Genomic DNA, 18,149 nt, shown 5'->3' with positions numbered 1-18,149 from the left:
ACATTTTTCAGATTTTGCATGATTCTTACAAAGACAGCTACTTATTACCTCATACATTTTGCGAATATTGCTGAAGAGAACGTTCTATTAAAAATGTTTTTATCCAAAACTGTAATAAATAGTTATTACCATTTTAATACTTAGTCTAGTAATTTTAGAATTTATAAGTACAAATGATCTTAAAGGACATTTAAAAAGAACTACTCTTTGATATCGTCGATTTTGTAGAAACAATCGAAGTGACATTTTCAATACACTTCTTTTATAACAGTGGTTAATGTCAATTCTTCAGGGATATGGGCTAATGAATAAAATTAAGCCTTGAGCGTGAGTGTCAGGGATGTATTATTGTTATGATTGGGTATTTCTTTTATCTTATTCATATGTTCTTGATAATGTCGTACATCGCATATGGCTTAACTAAGGATTCGTGACAAAACTGATCAAATTCAAGAAAACTAAAGACAGATGCTGCATAACTGAGTGTCAATACAAGAGCTCTTCATATCAATACTCATATTGCTTTTGCTAATGTTACGATTGTCTGAGTTGCACAAGCATCAAATAATTTTCGAGTTTAGAGACTGAGTGCAAATAGAAATATTCACTTTTGATTATGTATAGGAAATATCTCTCTATTTTTTTCAGACGGTTGATATCTGATTCGATACTTTACAGGCGGCTGTAATCAGATTTGACCCACTATGAAGAACATTGTTAGCCAGTTCCAAGATTTGTTCAAGACGGGAAATGGGACGAATCAGACAGATATTGAACAAATCTTGCTAGGAAATAATACTCTTTATAATCCAGACGGTTATACAGTTCAATTTGACATAGAAAAAGCAATCTTCTTGATACCAAGTTTTGGACCACTGGCAATCACCTCAGTTTTTGCTAATATATTCGTTTGTTATGTTATTGCTAAAAATCGACACATGCACACAGTTACCAACTTATTTATTGCAAATATGGCGATTTCGGATCTATTATTAGCATTTCTAAACGTACCACTTAATATTACTCGAAATCTAATGAACGAATGGACTCTTGGTTCATTCTTGTGTCATCTCTTGGATTTTTCCTTAATGGTGTCCGTTTATGTTTCAACTTTTACACTAACTGCCATTGCTTTGGACCGACAAAGGGTTTTGTTGTATCCCTTACACCCACGAATGACACGGAAGCGAGGCATGCTCGTTTTAACATTTATCTGGTTGCTAGCGTTATGTTTTGCGTTGCCGTTCGGGATATATACTAATGTGAAAGAAATAAACATGATTACATATAATATAAAAAGATGCCGACAGTCGTTTCCGGATCCAAGTAATAAATGGGGCAGGTACTTAACAATAGTGACGATACTTGTACAGTATTTTATTCCTCTTGTTGTTATCACCTGTACTTACGGTAGAATAGTACATAAATTGTGGATTCGAACGCACCTCGGAGTGGTTACTGAAAACCAAAGATTAATGCAGATTCAAGCAAAACGAAAAAGCATAAAATTGCTTGTTGCAGTTGTAGTAGTCTTTGCTGTATGTTGGATGCCTCTGAACTTGTACCAGTTATTGGCTGACTTTCATCCAAATCCAAAAATATTTCATCCCGACACGAAAACATTTTTCGTTTGCCATTGGATTGCTATAAGCAGCTCGTGTATTAACCCATTTCTGTATTGTTGGATGAATCCAGCTTTCCGAACAGCTATATCCAAACGTTTCAGGTGTTTTTACATGAAATCAGGACCAGATATTGAAATTGATGAAATTGATTCTACAGGTTTTCGCACTCGAAGTAACAGACGGTTTAGAAATTCGAGCAAAACCTTTTCGTCATTTACTGCCTCTGCTGGTTCCGACTCCAGGAGATCGAGTACAAAAAAACTGGGTGCGTTCGCATACTTGTTATGAACTTAACAATTATTTGATGTTTACTGCATCATTAACTGTTTATTTTATTTGGAAATTCGTTCTCCTTAGATGTTTTGCAGATTAGAGTGGATTCAGATATGTGTTTTTGAAATCCGATTGGAAAGATCAAATTTGTTTTTAAAGTGTTGCATTGAGTTTCCAGGACAACGAAACCTGTTCAGATAATTAATTGGGTATGGTCTTACTTGTTTCATGGAGTCGTAATGGTGGTTATTTAACAAACAAAATAAAGAACAGATATTTATTATTACAAAAATGAATAAAGTACAAAATATTGAGAAACATACACGAATTATTTGTTAAGTATTATAACAATATCGTATTAGTGCAATATACACAAACCTATAATAGATGATGTACCACAAACGGTAAAGTAAAAAGTATTAGGGACATAAAAAAAAATCCGTGTAGACTGACGAGTCATTTTGACAACAGGTTTACTTCAATTTGGATTTTTAACCTGTATATTCATACAGTTTGTCTGGCAGTGAGCAAATTTAAAAATTTAGTCAAGATTAATCGGATCCACTATATAAACAGCACATTGTACAATGCAGAAAAATCACAGACAGACAGACAGACAGGGAACCAAGAAAAGCCAAATTTGTCTGTGCCTATTTTGTTTTACATGCATGAATCACCCTGTCAGATTTTTTTTTTTATAAAAACTGCTATTTATTTCATTATTTTTTTATTTATTTTCATTATTATTTTTTGTTGTTGTTGTTGTTGTCATTGTTGTTTTGTCGAACACACGGTGTACACTTGAAGGTAACCAACATTGTGGATTAGTATTATGGGTCATTTCTTCACATAAGACTGAAAAATATTTGCCAATTTGTTATAAATAAGCAACGGAAATGTCAATGACATATATTTCACAATATTCCATTAATCTGGCTAAACAAATTTGCACGACACATACATATTTTGTATCAACATTGTGATATTACACTTCATCCGGTCAATACATCTAGAAACTGTCCTGGGTGATTTCCATTATGTGGTTTGTTCTAGTTTAACCAAAAATGTGATTTATTGGTTCTTTACGAATGGTGAACCAGACGATCCGGAAGTTGGAAAAGTGAAGATCGCATTGTACCGGTTAATGGAAAAAAAAAACCATGAAGACAGTTTGTAAGGACATATAATTAAAGACTGTACAGAAATATGGTATAGTAACACTTGCGCACGGTAGAAAGGCTGTGATAACAAAACATAAATAGCGAAATGACATATTGTATAAAAAAATTACTATAGGATTGAACAGTATTTGCGGGATGTTCATGCATGTATGAACGGATCTCGGAGCTTCCAAACTCAATAAACGACCGAAGGCTTGGGAGTGGAGAGATACGTTCATACATGCATGAACGACCGAAAATAGTTGTTCAATCCTTATAATTCTATCCGACAGTCGAGGTTACCTTCTGAGAGCCTCAGTCGGTTATATTATGTTTACGCTTCAATACACACGCATTCCTTTGAACACGTAGGAGAGTGCGGACGAATATTTAGACATAATCGGCTGCACAACGACGGTGAAGGCGGCATGGACGAAGTGATAGTTGGCATTGAAAAAATACGAGATGTAAACAATTCAACAGGAATATAATTATTAAGGAAATACAACAAGTAAAAAGGAAACTTACAAGGTGTTTTCAAGGGTGCAGTCAGGCTCAGTTATAAGTTTCTTTCCCCGAGCTGAAAATTACTCTCTATAAACAAACTTGACCGGTAAAATCAAAATGTAATAAACTATTCTTATGGCTATATTATGTCGTTCAGTTCGTTGCCACACTCTTTCGAACTACACGGCCGCCATATTGGTTTCAAGTTGACTGGCGTTCATGCATGTATGAACGTTCTGGCGAAGTTCATGTATCTAAGAACTTTCTGGCAACGACGTTCTCGACCAATCAAAAACGGCTATCAGCATGAAGAATCTCGTGATTAGAATTATACAGTTATAAACTTGAGAAAATCAAGGTATTACATTTGTCTAGAAAGAATTCATAATTCATCATCGAGATAGAATCTGGAGAATATTTCTAATTCATTTAAAACGTTCATGAATATTCAAGCTGGTACACAATCTACTTTTAAAATGACATTCGACATGTACAACACTGGCATGGACAGCAACTTATCATATTCATGTGCGTAAAGTTGTTAAGTAGGCAGTACCACGAGGTTATACCCGCTTTAAATTCTTCAATGAAATAAACACAAAAAAAAACTGCTCATGTAAAGGGGATTACTCGCTACCTTTGTACGTGATATTGCCTTCAATTCAACATTGATAATGCCCGCGCCGGATAGAATATCATCAACGTTTAAGGCAACATCAATGTCCCTTGAGCAAGCAATCTATTTTGATAATGCCCTCTACATAAGCAGTATTGTATGATTAGTGAATACGGCATGCCCATGTTTTAACCGAAAACTTACTCTTCTTTTATACATGTGTGATATGTTACGCTAATCATCGTCCTAGTATTTTCAATGACCTAACCTTGGATCAAAATTGGATTTATTTAAAACCTTCAAATTGAGTACCAGTCCATATAAAATTCAGACATTGTCTATGGTAGATTCATGTGTATAAAAACCCACCGAACAATCGATGCTTTTTAGGTCTTCATGTGCTATATCTTTATGTTACGATAGTCCTTCTGTATTCAGATCTTTACTTTTGAGAAAACCTTACATTCATGTCGAACTAGAATTAGCTAATTTCGTACACAATCTATGTATTTTTTTTGATCTCGAAATTGCAACAAACAAATGAAAAACTATGACTTTATGTGGTCTATCACTGTTTCTGAATAAGAAATTAAAGTAAATTTTCCGTTTGTTTTGATATACATGAGTTTTTATAAGACTGCTCCTTAAGGATGTAGACCTAGGGTAAGGGACACAGCTTTTAAAAATCAATGGAACGTTTGTATTCACCATTTTACAATCTTATGTAAGCATCTAATTAACTTGGATTAATTTTATTCTGCTTCAAATGAAAGCTTGAGAGGCTTTGGTGAAATTGAATATGATGCAAACATATCACTGATTTAATGAGTTATGTCCCTTACCCAAGGTCTACCTCCTCAATAACTTAAAAAAAAACATTATAACTACTCTATTAATGTGTAAAAGATTACCCACAAAACAACGCAAAAAATGATTCTTGAATCAAACCCTTTTATATGTTATGATATACTCTGGATAGCACTGATTGCTGTTGTAAACGATGAATTCCCTGAAATTCCACTGTCCGTCTACTACTACAGAGTCGAAGAAACCATGTCCGTTCAAGTTATGCGACGGATCACTGCATTTATCGTCTCGGCATGTTCTACACGGGGGTCTAGAGTACGTCCTCTGTTCCTGTATAACATACATTTCTCCGAGCAAGACTCTTGATAGAATCATCTTTTTCTCGGAACGCTTGTCTCGTCTGTCTCGTGGATCTATTAATAGAAAGAGTAATCAAGGGAACCAAGGTTATAGCGATATTCCAAAAATGTAATCCAGAGACAAAGACCAGACATGAAAAACAGACATACGAAACAAAGAACATAAAGTAACTAAGATCATACATACAAAGTAACAAAAGCAGATGAGTAACTCGGACTCTACTAAAAACTGGGAGCATAGACCAGGTGCACCGGTAGGGCAAGCGTCCTCTGCTTTAATTTCTAGAAACACCCGCCGAGTTACTCATAAAAAGTCAAGACCGGGGTAGACAAACGAGGAAAGGAAAACAATGACCCGTTGAATAAATAGAAAAAAATGAAAAAATCTAAAATAATTCACGACTCAAGATATCAATAATCAAACTTGATCAATTTGTTTTTTTTAATGAAAAGTGGTATCAAAGTATGTGGCAAAATGTTAAGATTGCATTGATTGTCATGGGAAAATGTGGACGGGTTTCCGGCCAAATAGTAATAGTGTCATTTTGTATAATTATATTTTTTTTATTCTAGATCACTGTTGTCCAATAAAAGAGCAGGATGAAGAGCGTAAATACTATGTAAAAAATGAACGTTTTTTTATTTTGTTTTGTTTTGTTTTTTGTGTATGGTTTTTTTTGTGTGTTTTTTTTGTGTTTTTTTTTTTGTGTTTGTGTTTTTGTTTTTGTTTTTACCAGGAGTGCGTGTGACCGGGTCCGGTAAACAAACAAAACAGGAATCTCTTGCCCAGGATATCGTTTCACAAAGCCATCGTAAGACTTACGTACAAGTAAATCCTTAACAACGTTGTTAAACAACTTTGTGAAACGATGCCCAGACCTATAGCCGCTTCCTGGTTTACTACGGATAACTTTGCTAGCTCATAAGCTCTACCCTGTCATACAGGATTTGAAGGACAATTATAAAAGGGCATGATCATTTTACTCGTTGTTAATCAACGAAAATTCTTAGAGTGTCAGTTATAGCCAGTAGAACTTAATTTATGGCTTTGGGGTTAGAAACCTCACCTTTTTATTGGATTTCCTTTTAGTGTTTATCGACATTAGAATAAAAATTAGGCAACGATAGTTTGGAAACCCTACCCCTTTCTCAATTTCTTGGTCAGAACCGCCCCCTCCCCCCAAAAAAATCTTCAGAAAACTTTATTGATCTGCCCATAAAAGCATCAGAAAAGAACGGTCATCAGACATTTAAGTACCATTCTGTGTAAGAATCCGGCAATGGGTGGCACACTATAAATCTCAAATTGGTCTTTGTTGCCTCAAATATATTCAATATATTTAAAAAAAAAAAACAACTGAAAAGCTATTTAATTTTATCCTGAAGCATCTGTGACTTAGTTATTTTTTTACTGCCTGTATAGAAAAAAAATGCTGAAAAATTTTCCCGCTATTTTTCCATAGTTCATTTCAACTAAATTTGACCTATCAATATCTTAAAAAGGCAAATTTTACAAACACTTTGCTGGTTATGTCTGGAGGTTAACAGGTTTAAATATTTGATTAATGCAATAAAATCTCCGCGTTTTTTCCTTCATGTGCCACACCTTATACATATTTTGCCCGATTCTTAGACGGAGAAGTACTTAATATTGTATACACTTGTATATGTAGTTATGTACATTTTATTGTTGCGCCGCATGGATTTTACTTAATATACGTACACTCGTGTGTTTTGAAAAGTTTTTTTTAAATACCTGTCTTCATCTTCATTATTGTCATCTTAATAAAAATAGCATTGCTTGTCAATACCTTGAATTTGATTTTAATAAGATGTATTCCTACCATGCATGTTTCTCCGCAAATTGACACTTTCATTGATTATACAACATTTTAGCCATGACAATGTGTTGGCGTAGTATCGAAATTAATTCACATCACAATAGCAAACCAGTTACAACAGACAGTTAGCGATTGAAGACTCTTGTACTTTTCAACTGACTTGAAGTCTCATTTTCACCTGTTTTTGTATTCAATTTTGAATCTGCATTGTACCTTAGAGATACTATTTACATCAAATATTCATGAAAAATGGTACTGCCACCACACTCCCAATAAAATTAAATAATTTTTTCCGTTATGCAAAATATGGTTATCGCTTTAATTGATAACAGCACAAAATGACATGCTGATTCTTCTTTTATTTCAATAACTTGCGAGTCAAGTACTATAGTTCTGATAGGAAACAACTCTATTTTATCTGAATCCAAGACCGGAATTGAAAAGAAAATGAAGAACCAAAATAAGAATTATAATAATATCTAGGTTAAGCAAAAATACTATGTCGAAACGCCCCCCCCCTCATTCATCTACAGTAAACATGAAGACGAAAAGCGACGAACATGAAAAGGAGAATTTAAGCACGGCACAACTTGTCAAGTCATCGTGGTTAAGAAATATACCAGATATCTAATTCAGCATTCCCGTCATGAGAAATGTGTCATGAAAATTTCCATTCCCATCATCTACATAATTACTGAAGTCGTACTGTATACAGGAAGTAAACAAACGACGAATCTGGAAAGGGGGGCATGGTACAAATTATGATGCAAAAAAAAACAACAACAAAAATATACTAAATATATTAGCTTTTGATGATAAATCTAAATTACGAAAATTGTCATTACGTATCACCATACTAGGCGCACGATAAACAGGAAGTAGAAAAGTGACGAACATGGAAAAGAGAGACACGTTACGAGTCATCATGTAAAATCAATATACCAAATATCTAACCATTCACTTCATAGAAACTGATAAAAAGTCGTTCAATGAACAGGAAATAGACAAGCGATGAATCTTAAAAGGAGAGACAAGGTAAAGGGCATCATGAAAAAACAATATCCTAAATATCTATGCACTCCCTCTAACAGTAGCTTGAAAATATGTTACAGAAAACGTGTAACGGACGGACTGACGGACAAGGTGATTACAATACAAAGTTGGATATAAAAGAAAACAGTGATAAATAAATAGCCAATGCAGAAAAAGGTAATCATGGAAAAAGAAATATTTCCGGAAAATATTCCATTTTTTAATCTTTAAACCGTAACCTTCGTACTTTTAAAACATGGATACACACCCAAAGCGTCTGTAATTGGCCGCCGTGATCAACGTCACGCAGAGATAAATTAACAAAGTTTAACCGTACTACAGTATAAGGTCAAACTTATTTTTGATTCTTCTGTATTTTTTCTCATGAAAACTAAGGTGGAAGGAACAAGCTACCCTTATTAGAGAGAAGAAAGGGACAAAGTACAAAGAATCATTATTGATTGGCCTTTAATTTACCTGAATACTGATCACTTTTGGTCGAACTCTCTGCAGTGTATATGCCCTGACCAAACATAGCCATCTCTGTTAATCTAGGGTCAAACCCCTGGGCTGATATAACATCAATTCTATCTCTAGACGTCCCATGAAACAAGTAGTGTTCGTTGACCATGGGAAACATCTCGCGAGTCAGAATCCTGTGAGCTCGACTGGTTGTCAAAATTGGGCCAGATTTTGCAACAGGAATGTCGTCAAGTCTTGGAAAAGTTCTGCCAAGTTGTCCGACCTTTCGGAACATTGAGGCCCGGAATTGACAGTACCTTTCCGCTAACATTGGATTTTCGACTCGTTGCACATTAAGAACATTTATATTTGTGTATTGCAAATTGCGTAAGCCAGAAGCATCCTTGCCATGGCCGACGAAGTTTTTCTTCCATGTATTCATCATGAGGCTCTCCACGGCTGCTCTCTCTTCGTGGCTTACGTCAACAAACTCCCAACATTTTGTAGATGTTTGACCACAATTCCATTCTCGGAGCGTTCTAGATTTATCATATTGCGTCCAGTATGAGGGCGCCCTGGGCTCTCCTTTATACATCTCCATGTGCATCTGAACTGAAAATGATAATCTATACTTGACAATTTATTTTACAAAAGCAGGCGCAAATGTTCTTTCTTTTTTTTTCATACAAATGCATGTGTCAAATTTGATGAAGCAAAATTTTACCCATAAATAACATGACTTACATGGGATTTTCTTATAGGTAATTTTTATGTGTATAAGTTCATTGACAAAAAAATATCAAAAGAAAATGTTTTACTTAGATCATGTCAATTTATTGTTTATAGCACTGTTAATAAGAATGGAAGAGTAATATATTTCTGAGGTTTTATTTCATATAACAATCGTAAGCTTAAGGCGGCAGACCTAGGGTAAGGGACACAACTCTTAAAAATCATTGGAACGTTTGTATTCAGCATTTTACATCAATATTATGTAAGCATCTATTTAACTTGGATTGATTTTATTCTGCTTCAAAAGAAAGCTTGAGAGGCTTTGGTGAAATTGAACATGATACGAACATATCACTGATTTCAAGAGTTATATCCTTTACCATAGGTCTAGCTCCTTAAGACAGCTGATTCATGTTCATACTTTCTATTCAGTTCAGTTGAAATTTGTCTTTCACATTGTATAAAAGACTTTTAATAATAAAACAAAAAAACATACCAATTAAATCCTTCATCTCATGTTGAAGGGCCTGAAATATGTAAAACAGTTTGATCGACATTCAATCCTAAAATTTATTTAGACCACATTGAAGTCATCACTTAAAGATGTCTACGATCGCAACCATGAGCTTATTTTCTAAAACGGTTTATCCATTTTCACCATGAAGACATAATTTTGTTTTAGCATTGTTACCTGACACGGCATGATTAAATCGAAAAGAAGTTTCTTGTACCCTACCAGTTCACATGAACCATGCTTCTATCTGGGATGCTCATATACTCCACGTTTTCGGTATCGCTTCTGTCGATACTTATACGAAGTTGTTTGTAATATCAACTCTGTTTTTTTGTTTTTTTTTTTATATGGTTGTTTTGAATTCTAAATTTCAATCTGTATATCACCGTTTAAGGAGGTAGAACTAATATAAGGGGCAGAGCTCATAGGAACGTTTGTATTCAGCATTTTACATCAATTTCACGTAAGCATCAAAGCTTACTCTGTTTCAAAAGAAAGCTTGACAGGCTTTGGAAAAATTGAATATGATACAAACAGATCACTGATTTCAAGAGTTATATCCTTATGTGACATCAAAAGCTAATATTTATTAAAGGGACTTTGACAAAATCAAATAATATGCAAAACAGAAACAACAACATACAGAAACCAACTGAAATTTAAAACACAGAGAAATATCAACATAAATCTCCAAATCGGTGACGAACAACCGAAAGGAACTTCTCGGCAATTTCCTCCTCACAACCAAGAATTCTGTGTAACGACAAAGGGTGCGCAGTTTCAATTGAACGATTAACGAGTGTTTGACTTGCAGTTTTACAATAATTTTTTGAAGAAGAACAAGTGACATATTTTTCACGAGAATGTATACTTAGAAGGCACCATCGTGCCAATGTTAACAATAAACATAGTTCGTTAGTTTTTTTTAAATGTGTATCGTTAGACACTTTATCACGTCGTCACAAACTAACATCAGGATTATTTACCTTGAAGACCATATTCTGTCGTCGGTGACAAACAATAGTCAATGAAACTTGTCTGCAGTTATCTCCTATTTCTTTTGCAGTTGATATCATTGTTTTGGCAATGACATCATCTGGGTAACCAAGGTAACCATGCCCAAGAGGCGGAACTACAACTGATTTCACGCCATTCTTGTCGGCGAGCGAAAGGCAATTTTGTAAAGCGACAAATATTTCCTGAAATAGAGAGATCATTGTTTGGTAAAGATACCGTTATGATTTAAGTTTACGTTTAAGCGAAATGTGGAGCAATTCGACTCCGTGGTGCATAAATGTCGATTGCCGGAACCTAAATATACAATGACAAAATATTGCTTGTATTATTAAAAGTATATATAAGAACACTATCCCCCCAAAAATAATAAACAGTTAAGTGAAAAAAAAACCAAAAAAATATTAAAAAAAAGCAAAAGCAAAAAAGCAAAATAAAAATCAACAAAACACTGAAAAAAGAAAATAAATGACGACTGAAATGAGTTGGTTTAGTATGAGAGTTTCGATCATTCGAATGTTTTTTTATGCTACAACATGGAGGGAAATTTTCATGAAAAAGTTATAGAAATTTTAAAAATCCACATTTATTTAATGCCCTATTTGTACAACACAATAATTTTGGAAGCCATTTTGCACAAATGCTAAGATGAAAGTAGGCAATTTTAGTTAGACATGTCGGACCTAACTGACTCGGCAATGAAAGGCTCTTTGTGTGGACTTCGAAGTTAAGGTATACAGTACAAAGCAGAGCAGGGAGATCATAATCTTAGTTCTCAGGCTTTGAAAATCCAAAGAAAGAAAGGCTGATCTGTGATTCATTGTAAGCAGTTTAAGTTGGTTTGCCTGGCTTAGTTAAAATTCACAGTTCTTTATCAAATAGTATGTGTAAATACGATGTTACTTGGTGTTTATATCTGCAGGGACGGTTGCTAGTCAATGTCAAAATCTTTGTAAATTGAGTTTGTATTCTTTGATACTGTAAGAATCCCGAATCTGAACTTTTGAAACATGGATCTCATCACTTTCACTCACCCAACGGGTGTCAATTTTTCTCATCCTCTAGTTTGGTCAATTTTCTTACAAATTCTAATACAACCCCATTAGACAAACAAAATAAGGTGGAGTTTGTATTTGAATATTCATTCTTGCATTTATCTGAATGAAGATTTGACGTTTTTATCGATAGATTAAAAAAAAGCAATTATAGAATAACAAGTGATGTTACCTCCGAGTTTGAATTCCACTTTGGCAGAGTCACGTGATACAGAGAATTACAGTTCGCATTTCCACCGGAGGTGACAGCCACATTTCCCGGTATAATACCTGTCTGGTATGTCTGAAAACATTCGTCTTGTATCTCGGGTCCAGCCACTTGTAACAGTGCGTGTGATCCGGCACCTTTCGCCAGGTCAAGGTCTGGGGAAACGCTGTTTATAATGACATCGGCCTAAAAAGTTGAAAACATTTTTGATACATGTATTTATTATATAGATACCAGTGTTTTATCGACTGTTCCCAGTGTAATAAATTTCGATAATTCAAACTGAAATAAATACGGCAATTTCACTCTCGGACTTTCTCCCGCCAAAACAAAACAACACGAATATCAATCCGCCGTTCACAAATTTAAAATTCGTGTGGAAAAAATAATGAATAATGCAGGAATATAATAAAAAGGATAATCAATTGGTTATCGTGAATAACCAAAATACGATCACTTGTGCCAAAAACGCATAAGATTGTTTTCTTGCGCGGAACTTGTTCCGCACACTCTTTTAATCTAGGCGTTCTTCGGCACTCGTGATCATATTTTGGGTACTCACTCTTTCCAATTAATTATTCTATTATTCTCAGTTAACTTTTGCTCCTAAAAGGCAAAGTTATTATAGTGTCAAATTTTCTTATTGCTTCATGAGTAAAACCAAAGATCTTCCGCGTTTAAATTAAAACCTCAAAAATGAAACTAGAACTGATGATTCATATGTTAGTATACAATTTAAATATGTAAAACCGCATTAAGCCACAAGCTTTAGCCCACATTAAGCATGATTGAAGAAAACATACCATTCAAAACCACGATACGGAAAAGTTCTAAGAGGGCTAAAAAAATAATTCCAAGTACGTGTTTTGTATTTACATTACATGTATTTAAATTTTGTATTTACCATCAGTTTGTTTATTCTTCTGTGTGTCTTGTATATTGATTAACCAAACCAAAAGATATGTGCTTTATTAAAAATGAACGGGGGAAATTTTTGCTTTATTAACAAGTTAATTTGCCAACGATACGAAACTATGTTGTAAAACATTCTTTTTTTTAAGAAATATATATTGAATTCATTTAAGTTTAAAATCTTTCTTCACGTACCGTCTGCTCAGCAAGCAACCCTGTCATAATGGTCAAGGAAATGTTGCCTATTTCAGCATGGAAAGATTTTTTCCTCCTTCTAGCATTAGGCGACCTCTGACCTTTTTGTTTTGGTTTTGCAACACTCCCTTGATTTAAGTGGAGCACTGAGCACGAGTCTAGAAACAAAGGAACAAATTTTAAACACGGAGTTACATAGGAAAAATTGCAACACACATTATACGTTTTTCATATGTTTTGAATAAAACTCGAAAATCATATGTTTGTCATACATATCATGTTTTCCATATGTTCAGGACCACTATGAAAACAAAACATATGAAAAAATATGACTTTGTGTTTCTGAATGAAGAGTTAATTCATGAAAAACAAGTATGCAAAAATCACATGGCAAAAAATATTGTTTTCAAAAGAAATTTCATGAATGAAAAATATATGGTTTTAGTATGATTGTCGAAAACATATAATTCTATGTACATGTATATTTTGAAATCAAGAGAAACGAATATTTAACATACTGGTCCTAAACCTATAAATGTTTCCATTTGAAATTTTAAAAAAAGGTTAAAACAGCTGCTGCATTTTTGCCTGTGTATAAAAATTGATGCTTATTTTTCCTCGGCACTAAGGATGCATTCCCAGAACAACGTACGTAGGTTCTATCAGTTCAAATGTGTAGACAGTTTTTAATTGATAGCCTTTACGTCCGATGTAAAAAAAAATCATGAATTTCAGTACGAGAACCTTTGATAATTCCATCAGACTCTAATCAGATCTATTGATTGATTGATAGTGGTTTTGCTTTTTTTTACGTTATAATGCAGAAATTTGATTCCTGCCTGGATAAGACAATTTGATCAATCAAACAGACCTTGCTTTGTACTAGTCCAACACTCCAAGCCTGATTTTAATTGTTCTAGAAGCAATGTGTTTACATATCACTCCATTTCACACAATACTCATTACACAACTAATCTCTTGTAAGCCGCGTGCTCGGTCGAAAAGAAGCGACTGCCAATTTTGAGGTCAGGAAAGATTCGACTGGAGGACCGCCTGCACTCGAGGCGAGCACGATACTATAAGAACAATAAGGAGATTCTGAGCAGGTGGCAGATACAGGTAGTCATATTACAAAAAAAGTAAAAACTTAACGCAACATCGACCTCTTAATATTTGTTTTAGTTTGTCGAATTCTCAATTGTGTTTACCTTTTTTTCATTTGAAATGCTTCTATCAACAGTTGAATTATTCAGTATGAAATAGGAGATGTGGTATTATTGCCAATGAGATATTCATCCACCAAATGTCCAAGATCGAGCATTTACACTGTAAATACTTCTGATCACCTTAAATCGGTCATCATATTTTGTGGCAGTTTTGGTAATTTAAAGGAGAGTGAAGTGAAACTTATATCTATACTTACCATTGTTATAATCATCGCTATCATCGGAATCAGAATCATTTATAAATGAACTCATCGACATCAACCTGGCAAGTTGTTCTAAAGAGTTCGTTCTACTACCTGGGTTCATCTTGAGCACTCGTATTCGACTCATTATTATGAAAGTTTACGATATAATATACTTCCAAGGCTTTGAAAATCTTGAGCTGGGCTGGTTAAACACAGTTTTTCTATCGCAGATAATAATTAATATGTTCTTTCAATATTTTGATAGATCTGCACGCTATTAATGTTTCTGGTGACTTCCGAATAAGGCGTGAATTGAAAATGGTGACTAAATGCTCGTAAGTTTCGTACATGAAAACGGAAATAAATTATTGGAAAATTATGTTAGTGTATCATTTTGTTTTACGGTTAATATATGATAAAGTCTACGAAATTTCCTGATAAAATGACAAAATTTTTGTTTCGGTTTCGTATTATAACTATATCTAGGAAGAAAAATTTATAGATTTTATTAGATTTAATTTCTGTTTGTTAAACATATTTTAAAATACTAATTCATATATCAATGAGTAACCTCAATAAAGAAAATATGGCTTAAATAAGTGCAATTTTGCATTAATTTCAAATGCAGAAATTCGTATGTTATTATGTTATTCGTATGGTATTATCGGCAGTCATGACTTAACCCACTTTCCATTTTGAAATGCCTGTATATGTACCAATTCAGGACAATTGCGGTGATTTCCAACCTTCTGGTTTTTACCCTGACATTGCCATTTGTTATACGGACTTGTCTAATGTCTAGATTTTAACTGTTCAGTAATTTTGTTATTACCCTTCATTCAACGGTATATTACCACATCGGAATATCGTCCTTGCATCTCCTAACTTTAATACATCCTCCCGAGTAAAAGAGACTGACATCCTATATTTCAATTCTTAGGAAGTACATCTAGATACAATGTACCAATATATACTTTGTAAAAATAATTCCAAATCATCTTTCAAATATACCGAAGATGTTTTTTTTTATACATGCTGGAATTTTTGATCGACGACATATTTGTCCAGTGTGGTGGACGCGTTTTTCAACAAACGGTCGGCATTCCAACGGGAACAAATTATGTTCCTCTACTTGCTTTCCTATTCCTTCACTTTTGTGAGGCTGACTTTATAGCTGATCTGATCCAAAAGAAGGAACATCGTTTAACTAGATCCTTTAATTTCACATACCGCTATATAGATGACGCATTATCATTAAACAATTCTAGTTTCGGGGATTTGATACATCGCACCTACCCAAAAGAACTTGATATAAAGAATACTACAGACACTGTGAAGTCGGTCTCATACCTTGACCTACACTTAAAAATCGATGGTAAAGGAAAACTATTGACCAAACTACAAGACAAACGCGATGACTTTTCGTTCCGTATTGTTAACTTTCCTTTCATCTGTGGCATCATCCCTTCAGCACCTACGTATGGGGTTTTTATATCACAATTCTTAAGGTATGCCAGAGCTTGCCGTAACTACGTATACTTTTTGTATCGCGCTAAACCTCTTACAATCGGGATTTTGGGACACGATTATGTTGCTACAAGGCTGAAGTCATCACTACAGAAGTTTTATGGTCATTATCATGAACTCGTAGATGATCGTTACAATGTATCCATCGGGACCATGAAAACTGATTTGTTCAACGTGTCATAGTTTGCCTTTCTTCCATCGTTCTACCCCGGACTTGATTTTAATGAGTAACTCGGCGAGTGTTTCTACAAAAGCAGAGGACGCTTGCCCTACCCTACAAAAGGAAGAAGTTATATATTTGTTTTAATGTTATTTCTTACTATTTTATAACATGCTGTTTTCCTATTAGAGCATACATTTGACGTATACATTGCTTGGGAGTATAATGCAGGAGACGGACTTGTAAAAGTGGAGACGTTTGTTTCCAAATCCTTAAAGTCATGTTTTTCTGTTATGTAAAAGTGGAGACGCTTGTTTCCAGATCCTTATAGTTGTGTTTTTGTTGTTATGTAAAAGTGGAGATATTTGTTTCCAGATCCTTTCAGTTATGTTTTGTTGTTATTTAAAAGTGAAAACATGTGTTTCCAGATCTTTACAGTCATGTTTTGTTGTTATGTAAAAGTGGAGACATGTGTTTCCAGATCTTTACAGTCATGTTTTGTTGTTATGTAAAAGTGGAGACATGTGTTTCCAGATCTTCACAGTCATGTTTTGTTGTTATGTAAAAGTGGAGACATGTGTTTCCATATCCTTACAGTTATGTTTTGTTGTTATGTTAAAGTGCAGACGCTTGTTTCCAGATCCTTACAGTTATGTTTTGTTGTTAAAAATACTTTGATGGATATTTCTAGAGGTTATCAGGTATAAAAACTTGGTTACTGCAATAAAATATCTGCGTTTTATTCCTTCATGAGCAACACCTTAATATACACATTTCGTCCATTCTTAGACTGATAAGTACTTAAAAATCAGCAAGACATATTCATTCTGTACACATTGTCGAGATTTTAAGTACTTGTACGAAAAACTGAACCATTAAAAATACATTTATAGTCTGATCAGAAAGTGAATCCGGTCTTAGATCACCCCGTTCTCGTCAGTATAGATACGAGATACAACTTTTTAATACAAGGACCAATCAGAGGCAGATAATTCGCGTTTTATATGAACATAGTCCACTATTGTTAAGGTAACGATATTAGCATTACTGTCTAGAATCCGAAAGGCAACGAAAACCAACAGAGGCGCGTCTAGTATTTCAGGTAGTTCTTTAACATAAAACCACGCATTTTATGTTTTTGTTTCATGTTTTCATCGGATATTTTCATTTTTTTGTTTACAGTCAAAATGCGAGGTTTTATCACTGAACCTTAATTTCAAGGTGTAAAAATCAACTTTAAAGTCAGACATTTCAAGAATATTTTTTCAACAAAACTATATAATTACAAGAAAAAGAAGTCAAATTTATCTCAACAAACCTTGTTTGGAAGATAATATTCCCGAATTAAAAAACACAGTGATCTGGCCTAGAAGCTGACATCTTGTTATGTTACGGTTGACTGCATTTTTGGATTCATATGGTGGAACGAATTTTTATCATTTAAAGGTTAAAATTTTTTTTCTTTCCAAAGACAATGATCACAAAAAATTATGAAAACCTTCATTTTTTAAATTTTATTATATTACTTTCATACTCACCACATGATTTTCAAATATATTTCATCTTTGATAAAATGAAGTGTGAATAAATTTCGTTTGCGTCATTAAAAATCCTACATATTTGCTGATCGCTATTCGGAAATGTGCTTCTCGGGACTTATCGATTCTGGTGTTTATGGAATCTTACATGTGCTGATTTAAAAAGCAAATTTGGATGTTTTTAATGGTAAGAAATATATT

At 34.0% G+C, this 18,149-nt stretch overlaps 2 protein-coding genes across 4 annotated transcripts in view; one reads left to right on the top strand and one right to left on the bottom strand.

The window, feature by feature from the left end:
* The window catches only part of LOC148621269 (G protein-coupled receptor 83-like), a 28,002-nt gene extending 25,784 nt beyond the window's left edge, over positions 1-2,218 (top strand). For all 3 annotated transcript variants that reach the window (XM_088575432.1, XM_088575434.1, XM_088575433.1), the window contains exon 2: positions 649-2,218. In XM_088575432.1, the coding sequence (XP_088431558.1) occupies positions 705-1,913 (1,209 nt within the window). In that variant the 5' untranslated portion in view covers positions 649-704 and the 3' untranslated portion in view covers positions 1,914-2,218. The remainder of the gene's footprint in view (positions 1-648) is intronic.
* On the bottom strand, positions 2,162-15,096 carry LOC148621268 (uncharacterized). Its single transcript, XM_088575431.1, has 7 exons — positions 14,736-15,096; positions 13,313-13,470; positions 12,170-12,391; positions 10,915-11,127; positions 9,911-9,941; positions 8,698-9,294; positions 2,162-5,401 (listed from the first exon to the last, which is right to left on the bottom strand). Exons 1-7 carry the CDS (start codon positions 14,866-14,868, stop codon positions 5,124-5,126), a joined length of 1,632 nt encoding a protein of 543 aa, XP_088431557.1. The 5' UTR covers positions 14,869-15,096; the 3' UTR covers positions 2,162-5,123.
* Between the last annotated feature and the right edge of the window lie 3,053 nt (positions 15,097-18,149).

Source organism: Perna viridis, chromosome 3, assembly GCF_037379345.1.
Source record: "Perna viridis isolate PV_CMFRI_1.1 ecotype Kerala chromosome 3, ASM3737934v1, whole genome shotgun sequence".
Classification (NCBI taxonomy): domain Eukaryota; kingdom Metazoa; phylum Mollusca; class Bivalvia; order Mytilida; family Mytilidae; genus Perna; species Perna viridis.
This window is presented reverse-complemented; position numbering and strand designations above follow the sequence as displayed.